This window comes from Cyprinodon tularosa, unplaced genomic scaffold, assembly GCF_016077235.1.
Source record: "Cyprinodon tularosa strain WSP-4 unplaced genomic scaffold, ASM1607723v1 ctg21, whole genome shotgun sequence".
In the NCBI taxonomy this organism is placed as follows: Eukaryota; Metazoa; Chordata; class Actinopteri; order Cyprinodontiformes; family Cyprinodontidae; genus Cyprinodon; species Cyprinodon tularosa.
Genome location: NW_024038778.1, coordinates 1,487,144 through 1,503,647, shown reverse-complemented (window position 1 = coordinate 1,503,647; position 16,504 = coordinate 1,487,144). Strand labels below are relative to the sequence as shown.

At 41.8% G+C, this 16,504-nt stretch overlaps 1 protein-coding gene across 1 annotated transcript; it reads right to left on the bottom strand.

The window, feature by feature from the left end:
* Positions 1–11,965: 11,965 nt before the first annotated feature.
* On the bottom strand, positions 11,966–14,251 carry LOC119783645. Its single transcript, XM_038285264.1, has 3 exons — positions 13,947–14,251; positions 12,123–13,303; positions 11,966–12,034 (listed from the first exon to the last, which is right to left on the bottom strand). Exons 2-3 carry the CDS (start codon positions 13,153–13,155, stop codon positions 12,021–12,023), a joined length of 1,047 nt encoding a protein of 348 aa, XP_038141192.1. The 5' UTR covers positions 13,156–13,303; positions 13,947–14,251; the 3' UTR covers positions 11,966–12,020.
* Positions 14,252–16,504: the final 2,253 nt, after the last annotated feature.

The following is a 16,504-nucleotide window of genomic DNA, read 5'->3' as shown; positions in this document are numbered from 1 at the left end:
CAAGAGGACAATGGTAGCTATAGAAGAGTTGCAAAGAAACACAGGCCAGGAGGGAGAATGTGTGAACAATACACAAACCGTGCCTTCCATTGTGAGCTGCCACAAAAGAAATTAGATTAAAGTATACCACAAGTCAAATGAGATTTAAAAAATAACTTCTTGTCTAAACTGTACGCATTATACTATTACTGTAGTGGATGAAAACTTGTATTACACATAATATTAAACATATTGTCATTGTGACACAAGGTGTTGGCAGGGTTGTGCTGTTGTTTTTAGTTATTGAGTAGGATAAGGGAAGCTGGGTTAGAGTTAATGTGATGAAATACATCCTATCCTGCCATAAAACCGTTTTAGGGCTGCAAAAGAACAGAGACTATGACGCTAAACACACAAAAACATATAACGAAAGTGTGTCAGTCAAAAGCTAAGCTATACAACCAACAGAAAGTTTGTGGCACAGATTTAAAACTGGTCTTTATAAAATGTCTCCATACATTCCTATTAAGCATGACCACTTTTAAATGGGCGAAAGCAGAGATTCTCAGATGTGTACAACTGGTAGAGGCATACACCCAAGGTTTTGGCTAAGTTGTTGCTTAAATATACATGTTAACACATCAGGTTGCATATTATGTGTTCAAAAAGTTAAAGAAAAGTAAGGTTTTCTTTTAATTAAAATCCAAACTTGCAAGTCTTTCTGTTTGTAACAAGCTAGATGATGTGTCCTCCAAAGCATAACACTTTAGCAAGAATTACTTAAACTGTCTTGTAAAGTTCTGGAAAATCTTGCCCTAAATCCCCTTATCTGCTCAAGATACCAGCTTTTTCACCCCTACAGCAGTTACTTAAAGCAGGCTTTCTACTGACTTTAATAAATGCTGTGAAGTCATGTTAGCCACCGCAGTCAGCAGTGATAGTCAGCTGTAAATCCTGTATCAGAACCAAGTAGAATGCTATTTGTTGTTGTGATGAAAACTAGTCCCTGTCTCTCTCTTGCACACATAAACAGCCCCACCACGCTATAGTTATGCTAATAGCTGTATAATAATCAGAGTACTTCCGGGTTTGAGAATAGATGCCAGACATTTAGAGTAAATATAGCTTTAATAACCTTGCTAATCACAACATTAATGTCCCATCCAGCAGTTTACAAATTACAGCACAGCATTGTTATTCTAATAGAGGCTTTCCACCTGACTGCTGCTTGCTGAGGGATGCTGGGAGGCAGAAACAAGGACTTAGACAAACTCTGCACTGTATGCCTCTCTCTGTGTGAGCTCCTGTATCTCTGAGAACTGCCTCTCTTAGACTTCACACCGTTTTGTTGTGTTTGTTTTATTTTGTCTCGTCTATAAATGATGAAGCTCCAGGCAGGAGAGAGGGAAGCACTCAGCCCTACCCAGGAGGGAAGTGCTCGCCGCTGGGCAACGTCCCCTCGCCATCCGCCACCTCCCCCTCAACCATAGACGTCCCATGACAGACAAATTAGGGCAGCTCCTGCATGTGTGTTTGACTGAAGTGAGTGATTACATGTTCTGACATTCCAGAACATGTGGCTTCACTGTGTTCTGTGCTGCTGATGTGTTATTTATGGACAGAAGCAGCCAATAAAAAAGGTATTCTGTTAGACCTTTATTTGTTGTGAAAAATAATGGCATTATTTATTGCTCGATGTATCCCTTCGAATGGACATAACCTATCAGGGGTCTGTAAATTACAAGCAGTTTAATTATTTCTAAATATGATTAACATTATTTTTTCCTGAACAATGCTTTTGTCATTTGCTCACTTCGTAAAAAACCTTCAAAGTAAATTGTAGTCATAAAAATTTAATTAATGGGGGGCACTTTGAATATTTGACTAGCATGGACTTCAATGTAGAGTCCACTCTGTCATTGTCACCTTAATTCAAAATAGTCAACTTACTTTTGCACAGTTGTATATATTATCACGGTTTATATTGATCAGTTAGATATAAAAAAATAATAAAAAATGAGACTAGTTGAAAGATGAAAGAGATATGCTACATGATATAAAAAATTTTATTTATGCTGTGGAGTTAGGTCTTTTAACAATGGGGTCTGTGGGGATTGACCTTGGTTTAGAGCAAGTACCAAGAGACTGATTAAAGAGAGTTCAATATTTTCCTCTTCAAAGCTTACTTCATTTATTCATCCTGGAGTCATAGGTGGATTGTTACACAACAAACCTTCAGACACATTCAGGCCCAAACAAACCAACTGTGACACAACAAAAAACTAAAGATCATGCTTCAAACCATCAAAATCTGCTCCTCTGACATGTTGTTTTATATGTACTGTGTATATAATTACTTCAAAATTGTGTACATTTTTCTATTTTATTATACGTGTTTTAGGTCTCATTTAGGTCATTTTATACCTCATTATACACAGCTCTTTCTCTCATTTGAGCCAATTTGTTTTGTTTTTACCTACTCTTTAGATTGTTTTAGATCATGTTTAAATGTATTTATGCCAGTTGCATTATACTTTTGCGGTTTATCATTATGTGCTTTAATTCAGCTTATTTTCTCTCACCACAGTGTTTGATGCTTATATTGACTTATGCATTTTATTAATAATTTGGCTTAAGAACTAATGTAGGAATTGATGTCAAGGTTCTCATTCTTAAACAAAACTGAAACATCTTTTGATATATATTTTATAAGGAAAAATACAAAATTAATCATAATGTTATTGTAAAAACAATGGGATCAGGTTATACATTTGTACCTATAATCCCAGCCAACCCAAGACTATAACCAGTTAAATAAAAAGAGCCTGTTCAGACATTAAGACCTTTGAGGGGGTTAAAACAACATACTGTAAACATTCACATAACTTTACTGGAAAAATAGCTTTGACCTTTATTACACCATGGTGTAGCGTGGTACAGAATGAAGCTGTCTCCACTACACATTTAATTTGAAATTCCGCTTTATTTTTCTTCTGCAAAGAGCCAAAAATTTTGATATTAGAATCAGAGTTCGCCACACACGTATATCAGCTTCACAGTTTATACGTGTCCTCATTCTCTGAATGACCGAGAACACACAGTGTCATTTAGAACTTCTCCACCAACATATTCACAATAAACCATAGCTTCTGCATATTTTCTAAACACAGAAAAATCATGAACTTCTGCAACAAAATATAAACAATGAATCATATCCTTACCATCTATTATAATCAGAAAAATCATAAACTTCTGCACCAAAATATAAACAATAAATCATGTTCTCAGCTAATATTAAACAAAAGTTTATCCTTCTATAGCATATTTTCTCAAATACAGTCAACCAATCATATTTAACAAACATTGTAAACTGATTCAGATATCTGTTAATTAGATCAATCATGCCTTACTTTAGATTATTTACTCAGCTTGACAAACTACTCCCGAGCAGAGAGTTATTGTTTCCTCTCCAGCCTCGCGCTCACTCACGGTAGCTAGCAACCCATGCTAACTATAAGCTAACTTATTTCAGATGGCTGAACAATATCAACAACAACGCCACAAATCAGCTGAGATCATTAACTCACATCGGACATATTCGCAAATCAACTCACAGTTTCCACCCTCCCTTCTTACCTGCAAAGAGCCAAAAATGTTGATATTAGAATCAGAGTTCGCCACACACGTATATCAGCTTCACAGTTTATACGTGTCCTCATTCTCTGAATGACCGAGAACACACAGTGTGGCGAACGCGCCCTCTGCTGGTCAGGGGTCGACAGTGACTTCTGTTCAATAACTAATTTCGAAATAACAAAATCACCTGTACTTATTAGAAAATAAATCAATCACAATTTGAACATAAACAGTGGTACATTTATATCAGATTTAACATGTTTTTGATTATGGGGTGGATATTTTAACCTACTGATGGCTCTGTATGCCACACTCTCCTCCCCAATAACAAATGTCCACAGACATTTCTGATACCCAAAATGTACCATGCCACCTATTGAAGTTTCTTACTGATAACATGGTATTACTTATGATGTAATTTTTTTTTTTTTTTGTGTCGCCATTGACATGACATACAATTAGTACTCATTCATCAAAGTATCTGGACAATTTAGCCCTAATACCAGTAAACATCAGCTACTGTACTTTAGATCCTCTTTGGATCAACACTCTCATGTAACAGAACTCATATCGGCCTCAGTTCTTTTAGTCTGTTACCCGTCTCTATCTGTACAGTACTACTTCAATACATTCTCCTGGAAGCGTCTCTTCACTCCATCCAATTTCACCATTGTCCTTTTACCTTTTGAGTCAGTTTTCTTGCAGCTAGATTCATGGTTGTGTGAGTTCAACCCATTACCTCAGTATCCAGAGATGTCCATGGACGCCACATGGTTGGTGGTTTGCAGGCTGGAGTCATACTCACGACTGGCAGGCTCTCCGCACCGGCTTTCACCCACGTTGGCTCACCCAAGGCATTGTAGGTCAGAATCTGGGGACGGTGCCGATGTCGCTGCGGGTAGCTTTTCACTGGTGGAGGGTCAGGATCATCCTCCTCTGACGACTCTTGCAGACTTTCCCTGGCCTCTGTAGTGTCGTTCACCTTGCCTCCGTCAGCTGCGATGCCTCTGTTGTCAGTCTCTGCGTCCTCCTGAGCCATCGTTCCATCTTCCAGATCTGGCACTCGATTTTGCAGGGTGTGTGATGGTGTAAATGGCTCCGCCTCTGGATCCAAGTCCACAGTTCTCTGCCTTCTTACTTCCTGGTCGTCTTGGAAACGACACACCAGCTCAATTTCATCACTGTCCGAATCCTCCTCTGGTTCGGGGATTTGCTGTTTCCTTCTTTTTGTCCATGTTGGTATCCTCTCTTGTCGTTTAGCAGGGCCTGGTTCTGGTTTTTCCAGGGGCAGACTGTCACATGGGAGTAGGAGGTTTCGATGCAACACACGTCTCTTACCTCCTCCCTCTGGCTCCACTTCATACACTGGGCTGTCACTGCTCCTCCTTCTCACCACCACATGCACTTTCGGTTCCCAGTAAGCCCGCAGTTTCCCAGGGCCACCCCTCTCTGACAGGTTACGTACAAGCACTCGTCCACCCTGTTGCAAATCGGCTCCATATGCTCTTTTGTCATAACCTTTCTTGCCTCGTAGAGCTTCCCGAGCTGCTGTTTTAGATGCGATCTCGTAGGCTTGTTGCATCCGTTTTTGCCAGTTCTGTACATACTCAGCATATGTCTCTTTTGCTTCTCTTGGCTGTAGATTGAAAAGCAGGTCTACTGGCAAACGGGGTGACCTTCCATACAGTAGGTAGTAGGGGGAAAACCCAGTGACCCCACTGCGGGTGCAGTTGTAGGCATGCACCAGTTTTGGCAATGAGCTTTTCCAGTCTGCCTTTTGTTCACTTGTGAGGGTGCGAAGCATAGATAAGATAGTCCTGTTAAATCTCTCACATTTCCCATTACCTTGAGGATGGTAACATGTTGTATGGGACCCACGCACATCACAGCTCCTCTGTAGTTGATCCATTAATTGGTTGTTAAACTCTCTTCCCATGTCGTGATGAATCCTCTCTGGAAATCCAACACGCAAGGCAAAATCATTGAAAAGTTTGTCGACCACAGTTCTGGCAGACTTATTTTTCGTGGCATAGGCTTGGGCAAAACCAGTGAAATGATCTATCACAATAAGAATGTACTCGAACCCGTTTGCATGTCTCCAAGTGCAGAAAGTCAATGCATATCATCTCCCCTGGCCGTGTTGTGACAATGGTTGTCATGGGGGCCCTGGTTGTTTTGTGAGGTTGCTTTGCCTTGAGACACTCACACTCTTGGGTGACAAAGTGTTCTATGTCGGAGTACATCCGAGCCCAGTAGAACCGATCTTGGATCAGGTTTACAGTTCTCTCAACTCCAAGATGCCCCATTTCTCTGTGAAGCTCATTAAATACCACTTGATGATGTTCTTTTGGTAGAAGAAGCTGATGTTTATCTCCCACTCTCCTAAAGAGAATTCCATCCTCATTTACATACAACTTTGCCCACTGTCTCATTAATACTCTGACATCCGCTGGTTCTGCTTTAAGAACTCTCCTGGGCGGGTGCTGATTGTTTCTCTTGTAACGCAGGACTGGGCCTAGGACAGGGTCTTTTTCCTGACTGTCTCGAATCTGTTCTGGTGTCAGAGACCTAGTCTGGGGCTGTGCACTCGGATCTCCTACTAAATCTAGTGCTTCTATTGGGACGGTAGCTACCCAGACTGGGGGAGTGTCTCCCTGCACACAGAGTCCCTGCACTGCTGCACTGAACACTTCCTGACCAACCTCCTCTGTACACTGTGTCATGAACGTATCTATGTCTAATGGCATGCGGGATAGGCCATCCGCATCTGCGTTACTCTTTCCTGGCCTATACTTTATCGAAAAGTCAAACTCAGACAGCTCACCCACCCACCTATGACCTGTCGCATTAAGCTTAGCTGTTGAGAGAATGTAAGTTAATGGATTGTTGTCTGTATAAACTACGAAGTGTGGGGCATGATAAAGGTAATCACGAAATCGTTCACATATTGCCCATTTTAGAGCCAAAAACTCCAATTTCCCTGAGTGCATGTGGTAGTTCTTTTCAGGCGGGGTTAGAGTCCTGGAACCATAGCCTATTACTACCATCTTGCCATTCTGTCTCTGGTATAACACAGCCCCTAATCCTTCCTGGGAGGCGTCTGTGTGGAGGATGAATGGTTGGGTCAACTCTGGGTAACCCAGCAGAGGAGGCTCTATCAGCTTATCTATGAGAGAGTTCAATATGTTTTGGTGGTTAATTCAATTCAATTCAATTCAGTTTATTTATATAGCGCCAAATTCACAACACATGTCATCTCAAGGCACTTTACAGTTCAACCAGATCATACAGTCAAATTGATACAAAGTTTTCTATCTAAGGAAAACCAGTTGATTGCATTGACTCATTGACTCAAATACAATCCCCCACACTAAGCATGCTTGTAGCGACAGTGGAGAGGAAAAACTCCCTTTTAACAGGAAGAAACCTCCAGCAGAACCAGGCTCAGTGTGAGCGGCCATCTGCCGAGGCCGACTGGGGTTCAAGGAGACAGAAGCAGAGATACAAAAAGCAGCTGTAAAAGGCGGCCCCGTCCAGGAAACACACAGCCAGGCAGACGAGCTCCAAGGCAGCTCCCATGCCAGAGGACGAAGAGAGCACATCCACTCAGTCACGGTCAGAGAAACAGGACCACACTGGAAAACAGGCCGATCTCCAACATCTATTAACAAGGGTGTTGATAGAAGCAGCACAGCTGATGTTTTTTTCCAGGATGACGTCACAGCCAAACAGGAACAGACGAGGCAAAGCTACTCTGAGGAAAAGCAGAGAGAGCAGAAGGTTAGAGATTGAACTAACAGATTCTGCAGAATAGGAGAACAGAGAGAAAATGAAGCAGAATGATGAAATGGGGGTCCCTATGTCCTCCAAAAGTCTAAGCCTATAGCAGCATAACTATAGAGATAGCTCAGGATAACCTGAGCCACCCTAACTATAAGCTTTATCAAAAATGAAAGTTTTAAGCCTAGCCTTAAAAGTAGACAGGGTGTCTGCCTCACGGACTAAAACTGGTAGTTGGTTCCACAGGAGAGGAGCCTGATAACTAAAAGATCTGCCTCCCATTCTACTTTTAGAAATTCTAGGAACCACTAGTAAACCTGCAGATTGAGAGCGAAGTGCTCTGTTAGGAACATAAGGAACAATCAGATCTCTGATATAAGATGGAGCTTGGCCATTTAAGGCTTTATATGTGAGAAGGAGGATTTTAAATTCTATTCTTGATTTAACAGGAAGCCAATGAAGAGAAGCCAGGATAGGAGAGATATGATCTCTCTTTTTCATTTTCATTAGAACTCTGGCTGCAGCATTTTGGATCAGCTGAAGGCTTTTAACTACAGTTTGTGGACTTCCTGATAGTAAAGAATTACAATAGTCCAGCCTTGAAGTAACAAATGCATGGACTAGTTTCTCAGCATCACCCCTGGACAGGATATTTCTAATTTTTGCAATGTTCCTCAGATGAAAGAAGGAAATTCTAGAAACCTCTTTGATATGGGATTTAAATGACAGGTCCTGATCAAAAATAACACCAAGATTTTTTACTTTATTATCTGAAATCAGTTTAATCCCATCCAAATGAAGTGACTGGCTAATCAGTTTCTTTTTCAGAGACTCTGGTCCAAAGACTATAACTTCTGTTTTGTCTGCATTCAGAAGCAGAAAGTTAAGAGTCATCCAGGTTTTTATGTCTTCAAGACATGCCTGTAATCTATGTAATGGGTTAGCTTCATCTGGATTTATAGACAGATATAGCTGGGTATCATCAGCATAACAGTGGAAATTAATCCCATGCTGTCTAATAATTCTACCAATTGGGAGCATGTATAAAGTAAAGAGAATTGGTCCTAGCACTGATCCCTGTGGTACTCCACAGGTAACCTTTGAGCGTGTTGAAGATCTATCATTAACATGAACAAACTGAATTCGATCAGATAGATAAGATTTAAACCAGTCTAGTGCTGTTCCTTTAATTCCAACAAAATATTCAAGTCTTTCTAAAAGAATATTATGGTCAACTGTATCAAATGCAGCACTAAGATCCAACAGGACGAGCACAGATACAAGTCCATTATCTGAGGCCATGAGAATATCATTAGTGACTTTCACCAGAGCTGTTTCAGTGCTATGATGAGCTCTAAAGCCAGACTGAAACTCTTCAAAAAGTTCATTATGGTGGAAGTGATCGCAAACTTGTTTGGCAACTACTTTCTCAAGAATTTTGGATAAGAAAGGAAGATTGGATATAGGTCTATAATTGACCAAGTCATCTGGGTCAAGAGACGGTTTCTTAAGCAGAGGTTTAATTACAGCAATCTTAAAAGCTTTAGGTACATATCCCTGTAACAGAGATAGATTAATCACATCTAAAATGGAGGAGGAGATCAAAGGGAATACCTCCTTAAATAACCTGGTTGGAACTGGATCTAACATACAAGTTGAAGGCTTAGATGAAGACAATAATTTTGCTAATTCAGAGAGTTCAACTGGATCAAAGCAGTCTAAACCCGGTTCAGATTCCATGACTACCTCAGGTACAATCGCGGATCGAGGAGTGCTTATGATCTTTTTTTTAATAAGATCAATCTTATTTATAAAGAATCCCATAAAATCATTGCTGCTAAGAGCAGGTGGAATGGTCTTAATTAGATTATCATGATTTACTCCTTTGGGAATCTTTGCTAATTTATTAGATTTTGGTCGTGGGCAAGACACTGTCTGGATGGAGTAAAGAGTGGGTAACAGTAGAGAAGCTGCAGAGATGTGTGTTAAACTACAACTCTGCTTCCTGGTCTGCACCCTGGGTGGTCAGGGTTTTGGAGGACTAATAAATGTGGCCAGATTCCTAGAAAGAAGAGCTGCACCATCCAAAGTGGGATGGATGCCGTCTCTCCGAATCAGACCAGGCTTTCCCCAAAAGGATTGCCAATTATTAATGTAGCCCACGTTGTTTTCAGGGCACCACCTAGACAACCAGCGGTTGAATGACGACATGCGGCTAAACATGTCATCACTGGTCAGATCAGGGAGGGGACCAGAGAAAATTACGGAGTCCGACATTTTTTTGGTTAACTGTCCACTGTATCGGAGTGTTAGGTGGGAGGTTACCTTTCTTCCTGGTTTTGGGCCTGACCTTGCCACTCTCTTGATCTGATGTTGATAGCAGCTGGTAGAGCGGCTGGGCTATTCTGGAGAAGTTTGGGATGTATGTTCGGTAGTATGAAAGGAATCCCATCATTTTTCGCAGTTCTCCCACTGTTTTGGGTGCTTTCTCCTTTAGGGCTTGGACTGGGGCAACCTCAGAGGGGTCCATAGTGTACCCCTGTCCAGATACTAGTCGCCCCAAAAATCTCACCTTCCGCTTTAACACTTCACACTTACGGGGACTGAGCTTCACCCCATGCTCCTGGTATCTCCGTAATACAGTTCTCAGGTGCTCAATGTGGTCCTCAAAACTTGAGCTATGGACCAGATTGTCATCAAGATAGGGTTGACACATTACATCTCTCAAGCCACGCAAACAGTCTTCCATGTTTCTCTGGAATTCTGCAGGTGCTGCACTTAACCCGAACGGGATTCGGATCCACTGGTACAGGCCCCAGGGAGTTATGAAAGCTGTCAGGGGCTGGCTTTCCTCATCCAAGAACCCCTGATGGTAGGCCTTCCCCTGGTCTAGTACAGAGAACCAGGAGCTGCCAGTGAGGGAATCAAGCATGTCTTGTATTCGGGGTATAGGGTGGCGATCAGGGACTGACTTTTTGTTCAGCTCCCTGTAATCACAACAAAGTCTTAATGTTCCATCCTTTTTCCGCACACACACGACTGGTGAGGCATACGGAGAGCGTGAAGGAGTAATCCAACCTCGATTCAATAAGTCTTGGATATATTCTTTTACCTCCTGGTGTAGTGGCTTCGGAACCGACATGTAAGTTTTTCTTACTGGGGTCGTGTCATGCAGTGTGATGTGGAGTTTCAGTGAGGGGATTGAGCCAATGTCATCATCGTCATATGCAAATGCATGACACTCCTCTCTCAGCAGCTGTTTGGCGATCCTACTTTGCTCCTCATTTAGGTGACTGAGGTCGACGGGAGGGTCCCACCAGGCCGGTTTTGATTTCTGGGAATTGTCACTGCCTGGTGCTGATGCTGTTGGTGATGTTGGCTTTACTTTCTCCCCTTTATTGATTTGCTCAATACTGGCAGCATAGGCAGTCTTCACTGTCTGTAGATGACCCAAAATGGTGCGCTGGGTCAGAGTTACACTGTGTTTGTTTGTATTAGCAATGGGAACTGGTACATAACCTGACCTTTTCCACGGGGCACTGACTAGACCCTCCTCTATCATTACACCCTCTGGTAATGTCTGATCTTCGTTTGGAACTAGCAGCAGGTCTTGGCCATGATATTGAGCCCCAGTATTGATGATAACATACACTGTGGTGACCTGTTCAGCGCCTAAAGTGAGTGTTCTATTTCCTGTGTGCACAATTCCTATATCTTCTTCATATGACGGGGCATGGATAAGCTGTAGCACTGCTTGTGCCGTCTTGACCGTTATTTGAAAAGCTTGACTCACAGTATGAGTGGTCTCTGTCTGTGTTGTCTGATTCTTCTCCCCTGTTATTTCCTCTATCACATTATAGCCAATTATAGGCTCTACTGCTACATGGGGGTCACTTGACACTAGAATTGGTACTAGAAGTGGTTTGGTCAGGGTGGAGTCCTTACCTAGCCTAAATTCTGCTTCCACCCAGCCCATGAAGGGGATCTCAGTCTGGTTGGCGGCCACTCCCAATACAATATCTGAGCCCAACAGCTCACTGAGAGGTCGCACTGTGCTGTGTGGTAAATGTTGCTTTCTCCATTCGTCATTAATGATGGTTGCCTGAGCACCTGAGTCCCATAATGCTACCACTGGAACTGTATCTAATGTGCAATGGACAGTGTGTCTCTTTGCAATTAACTTGATGAGTCTTTCCTTGCGTCGTGGTGGAAGATAGTTAACTGACGAGATTTGAGGTGGTGCATAGGGGAGGGCAGGTTGCGGTATGGTGAGACGTGATGATTCATGGGCTACCGGGGGTCTCGGCTCGGCAGCCCCCTCTCGTTTCCCTGCTGCTCCTTAGGCCGTCGACATCCTCTAGACAGATGCCCCTCTTGCCCACACCTAAAGCAATGTCTGCAGGCGTCCCCCATCTGAGCTTCCTGACATGCCCTACAACCTCTGAGCCGAGTACGGCCGGGTGTGAATGGTCTCTCTGTTAGTCTAACTTGTGTAGCCTCCACTGTCTGTAACACCAACTTCTTAATTTCTAGCACCTCAGCCTTTAGCGCTTCTAATGAGTCTACCTCCGTTTTGGGTCCTTGACTTTTCTTACTTCTTCCCCCTTGTTCACGAGTAACACTATCTACTGCTGTCTCTGAGGTTTCTGATGGATGCACTTCTGCCTGCACTTCACTGATTTTTGGGGACTTGCTCACAACTGTCTTCCTCAATTTTTGTTGTCTCTCTTGTTCTAAGTTTGTTGCCTCATTGATCCGTTCAATTAACACCTCATCTGTGACAGTACGGTTGCTGAGATATGGTTTGAGTTGAAACTTAACTGCATCACTGTAAAGACCAGTCTCTATAGAGCGGAGAAATTTTCTTTGAATTAGTTGAGGACTGAACTGCTCACCTTCTTCGCTTGCATCATCATCGCTGAATTTTCTCATTAGCTTCTCTTTCAGTTCTATTGCTCTGAATAAGAAATTCTGTGCTGACTCCCTTGGGTCTTGTGTCATGTTCATCAGACGATGCAGCAGGTCAGAGGAAGAATCCACTTTGTAATGCCCCTTAAGTATGGTTTTGAGGGTGGGTAATGTCAGTCCTCGCTTTATTTCCAACATTTCCCGCAGATGAAGACCTGGGCTCACAGCACGTGTGACTGCTTCAATAATCTTTGCTTCTCCATGTCCTTTCTGTAGTGCCGACTCGATCTGGTTTATGAGGCTGGTGTAGGACAATTTTTCTTTCTGGCCCGCTTCACCGATCTGTCCCATTATCCGAAACTCCCGCCTCAGCGTGACCTCAGGCAGCCTGGTTGGTGTGGTGATGGCAGACTTTGTGTCTACATCCTTTGTAGTAATGGGGACCGATGCAGTGTGTCCTCCTGCTGCTTGCATCCTCTGCTTCATTTTTTCCTCCAACGCCCCAATTTCCTCTTCCATCTGTTGCTGTAATTTCTGGTACTGCATTTTCAACTCCTCTAGCTCCCCTTTCTCCTGAACTACGGTCTCAGCCTCAGTTTCTTCCAGTGTTGGATTCAGAGAGGAAAGATCGGACAGTAATTGCTGGAGATACTTCTGATATGAATCTGTGGACTCTTCACCCTCTTCAATTTCATCTAATGTCTTCTCCACCAACCTGATTAGGGTGCGTCTTGTTTTGCTGGCAAAACCCCCAACAGGTGCGTTACACTTTAGATGTTCACATAGGTGAATGAGCTCCTTCTCCCCCAGCGTCAGCAATCTCCTGCTCACCTCGTCCCTTGCTTCCTCCATGATGCTGCTTTGATTGGTCCGGCTTTCTTTCTATGCGATTAGGCCCTGGGCTGAACCAACCATCCTCTGCTACCAAAATATGTAGCGTGGTACTGAATGAAGCTGTCTCCACTACACATTTAATTTGAAATTCCGCTTTATTTTTCTTCTGCAAAGAGCCAAAAATGTTGATATTAGAATCAGAGTTCGCCACACACGTATATCAGCTTCACAGTTTATACGTGTCCTCATTCTCTGAATGACCGAGAACACACAGTGTCATTTAGAACTTCTCCACCAACATATTCACAATAAACCATAGCTTCTGCATATTTTCTAAACACAGAAAAATCATGAACTTCTGCAACAAAATATAAACAATGAATCATATCCTTACCATCTATTATAATCAGAAAAATCATAAACTTCTGCACCAAAATATAAACAATAAATCATGTTCTCAGCTAATATTAAACAAAAGTTTATCCTTCTATAGCATATTTTCTCAAATACAGTCAACCAATCATATTTAACAAACATTGTAAACTGATTCAGATATCTGTTAATTAGATAAATCATGCCTTACTTTAGATTATTTACTCAGCTTGACAAACTACTCCCGAGCAGAGAGTTATTGTTTCCTCTCCAGCCTCGCGCTCACTCACGGTAGCTAGCAACCCATGCTAACTATAAGCTAACTTCTTTCAGATGGCTGAACAATATCAACAACAACGCCACAAATCAGCTGAGATCATTAACTCACATCGGACATATTCGCAAATCAACTCACAGTTTCCACCCTCCCTTCTTACCTGCAAAGAGCCAAAAATGTTGATATTAGAATCAGAGTTCGCCACACACGTATATCAGCTTCACAGTTTATACGTGTCCTCATTCTCTGAATGACCGAGAACACACAGTGTGGCGAACGCGCCCTCTGCTGGTCAGGGGTCGACAGTGACTTCTGTTCAATAACTAATTTCGAAATAACAAAATCACCTGTACTTATTAGAAAATAAATCCACCACAATTTGAACATAAACAGTGGTACATTTATATCAGATTTAACATGTTTTTGATTATGGGGTGGATATTTTAACCTACTGATGGCTCTGTATGCCACAATGGCAACAATGAGAATGTGCAATAATAATAATAATAACAATAACAAATAACAACAATTTTGATACCAATACTCTGCCACCGAGCCCTGTGCTCTGATACCTTACCCATTTGTCAACCTCGGGGGATAAGCTTCAGTGCCACAATAGCATGAAGGTACCACTACATTTCCTTATCTCATAATGCTCCATGTGTTGGTCTCTGTCTATGATCATAAAAATCTCCTCACCTCAGTACGCAGAACGGTTGGATTGGTAGCTACTTCAGGGATGTTTTACATATTTTGTTTAATTGTGTTTTTAATTCCAATCTCTATCTGTTTTTCAATTTTTCAAAATAAGTGAGGAAGAGATGTTCAAAAAAATTTTACAGTTGCAGCATTTGCATATTATATTGCATATAATTATTTTAGTTTAATTTCAACAGTTAAGTCAAGAGTTTTTAACCAAAATATGTTTGACTTGGGGCTGCACAGTGACAGAATGAGTAGCACTGCTGCCTTCCAGCAATAAGGTTCCTTGCTCGATTCCCAGTCCGGGGTCTTTCTACATGGAGTTTGCATGCTCCCTCTGTACATGCATGTGTTCTTTCCAGGTACTACAGCTTCCTCCCACAATCCTAAATAAACATGACTGTTTATTTAAGTCAGAATGTCTTTAGAGAGGGTGCACACATGACATGTCTGATAATATTCTGCACATCCTAAAGGCAGCAATAATTTGTACCAGTAGTATGTGCATAGCAGACATGACATTGTAGAGAAGAGAGAAGGCTTTCTCTGTTAGTGTGAACACCTTTAAAATTTCAGAAGAAGAAATGTACCAGGACCTATTGCCTAAAACAATTTACTTCTAAGTCATTCACTACAACTTCGTTTTATCAAGTTTCAAGCTGCTTATTTATATTTGCATTGGAGCTTTAGGCATGGAAGACCCTGGTCTTAAGCCCTAAGTACATTTCCCAGGACATGCACTTGAGGAAAGATTTGCAACTGCATTGAGTAAATCCCGATGACAATCATTTAAATCATTATTTATAAATAGTGTTTCTCAGTACAGCATAATTGGTTTGTTTGAAAATGTTTGACATCCCTTCCTATAATACCTTGGGAAGGCAAGGTTTTCTGATGTCTTTCCACACCAGAGCCATGCTAACTCACACTTGTGTGCTTCGGAGCAGCCAACTGTAAACAAACCCCCAGTTGTATAAAGGTGCATAGGCAGCAAAAACATTCTGGGTTCAATTCCCATCCCAGGGTCTTTCTGCGGGAAAGCAGAAAGACTCATGTTCTCCCTGAGCATGCGTGGGTTCTCTCAGGGTACTCCGGCTTCCCCCCACAGTCCAAAAAACATTAGTGATAGGCTAACTGGCTACACAAAATTCTGCTTAGTTGTGAGTGTGTGCGTGAATTGTTGTTTTTCCTGTTTGTCTCTGTGTTGCCCTGCGATGGACTGGCGACCTGTTTAAGGTGTCCCCACCTCCGGCCCATAGCCAGCTGGAGATAGACACCAGCAACCCTCGTGACCCGGCTTTGGACAAGCGTGACGGAAAATGGATGGATTAGCATCTCTATGATTATTACTCATTCATTCATCTTCTGCTGCTTATCTGTCAGGGTTGCAGGGGCTTGTGCTTATCTCCAGCATAGTATGGGCAAAGGCAGAGAACATGCTGGACCGGTTGCCAGTTATTTTTAGCATTTTCTTTATTTTTTTTTAGAATGTCTATTCTACCATGTTGGGGTATGGTTTATTAATTACATAAATATGTATTACTGCGTCAATATGTCAAAAATATGCCATTGGAAGCAATAAATACATTTGCACAAATACATTTATGATTTGTATGTTTTTTTTTTTTTTTTAAGCAAGATATATTGCCATACAAATAAAACATGTTATCCACAACAATATGGGTTTGCCTTTCTTATCGTAGTTAAATTTGATGTTTTTCTACATAGTAAATTTGTTTCTTCCAGAGTAAACAGGAATATGGTCACTGGATATGTATGCATCAAAACTGCCTGAATTCCAGTGTTTATGATGACTTTCTCTCATTTTCTCTGATGATCAACCACTGTCAGTAGAATAGGTTGGCACAGGTTCTTAATATTTTGGATTGGCCTTTTGTCCACTTGAGTATGGTTCTTGAATAAACACTGCTTGATCATGTTTAAAGGCACAGTTTAGCATTTTTTGTGATTGTTGGTCATTTTGTACCCAAAGGAGCCAGATGGACATTTTGTCGA

Bases quoted from the DNA above. Each gene is read 5' to 3' on its own strand.
- LOC119783645 (XM_038285264.1), bottom strand. From the start codon at position 13,155: ATGGAGGAAGCAAGGGACGAGGTGAGCAGGAGATTGCTGACGCTGGGG.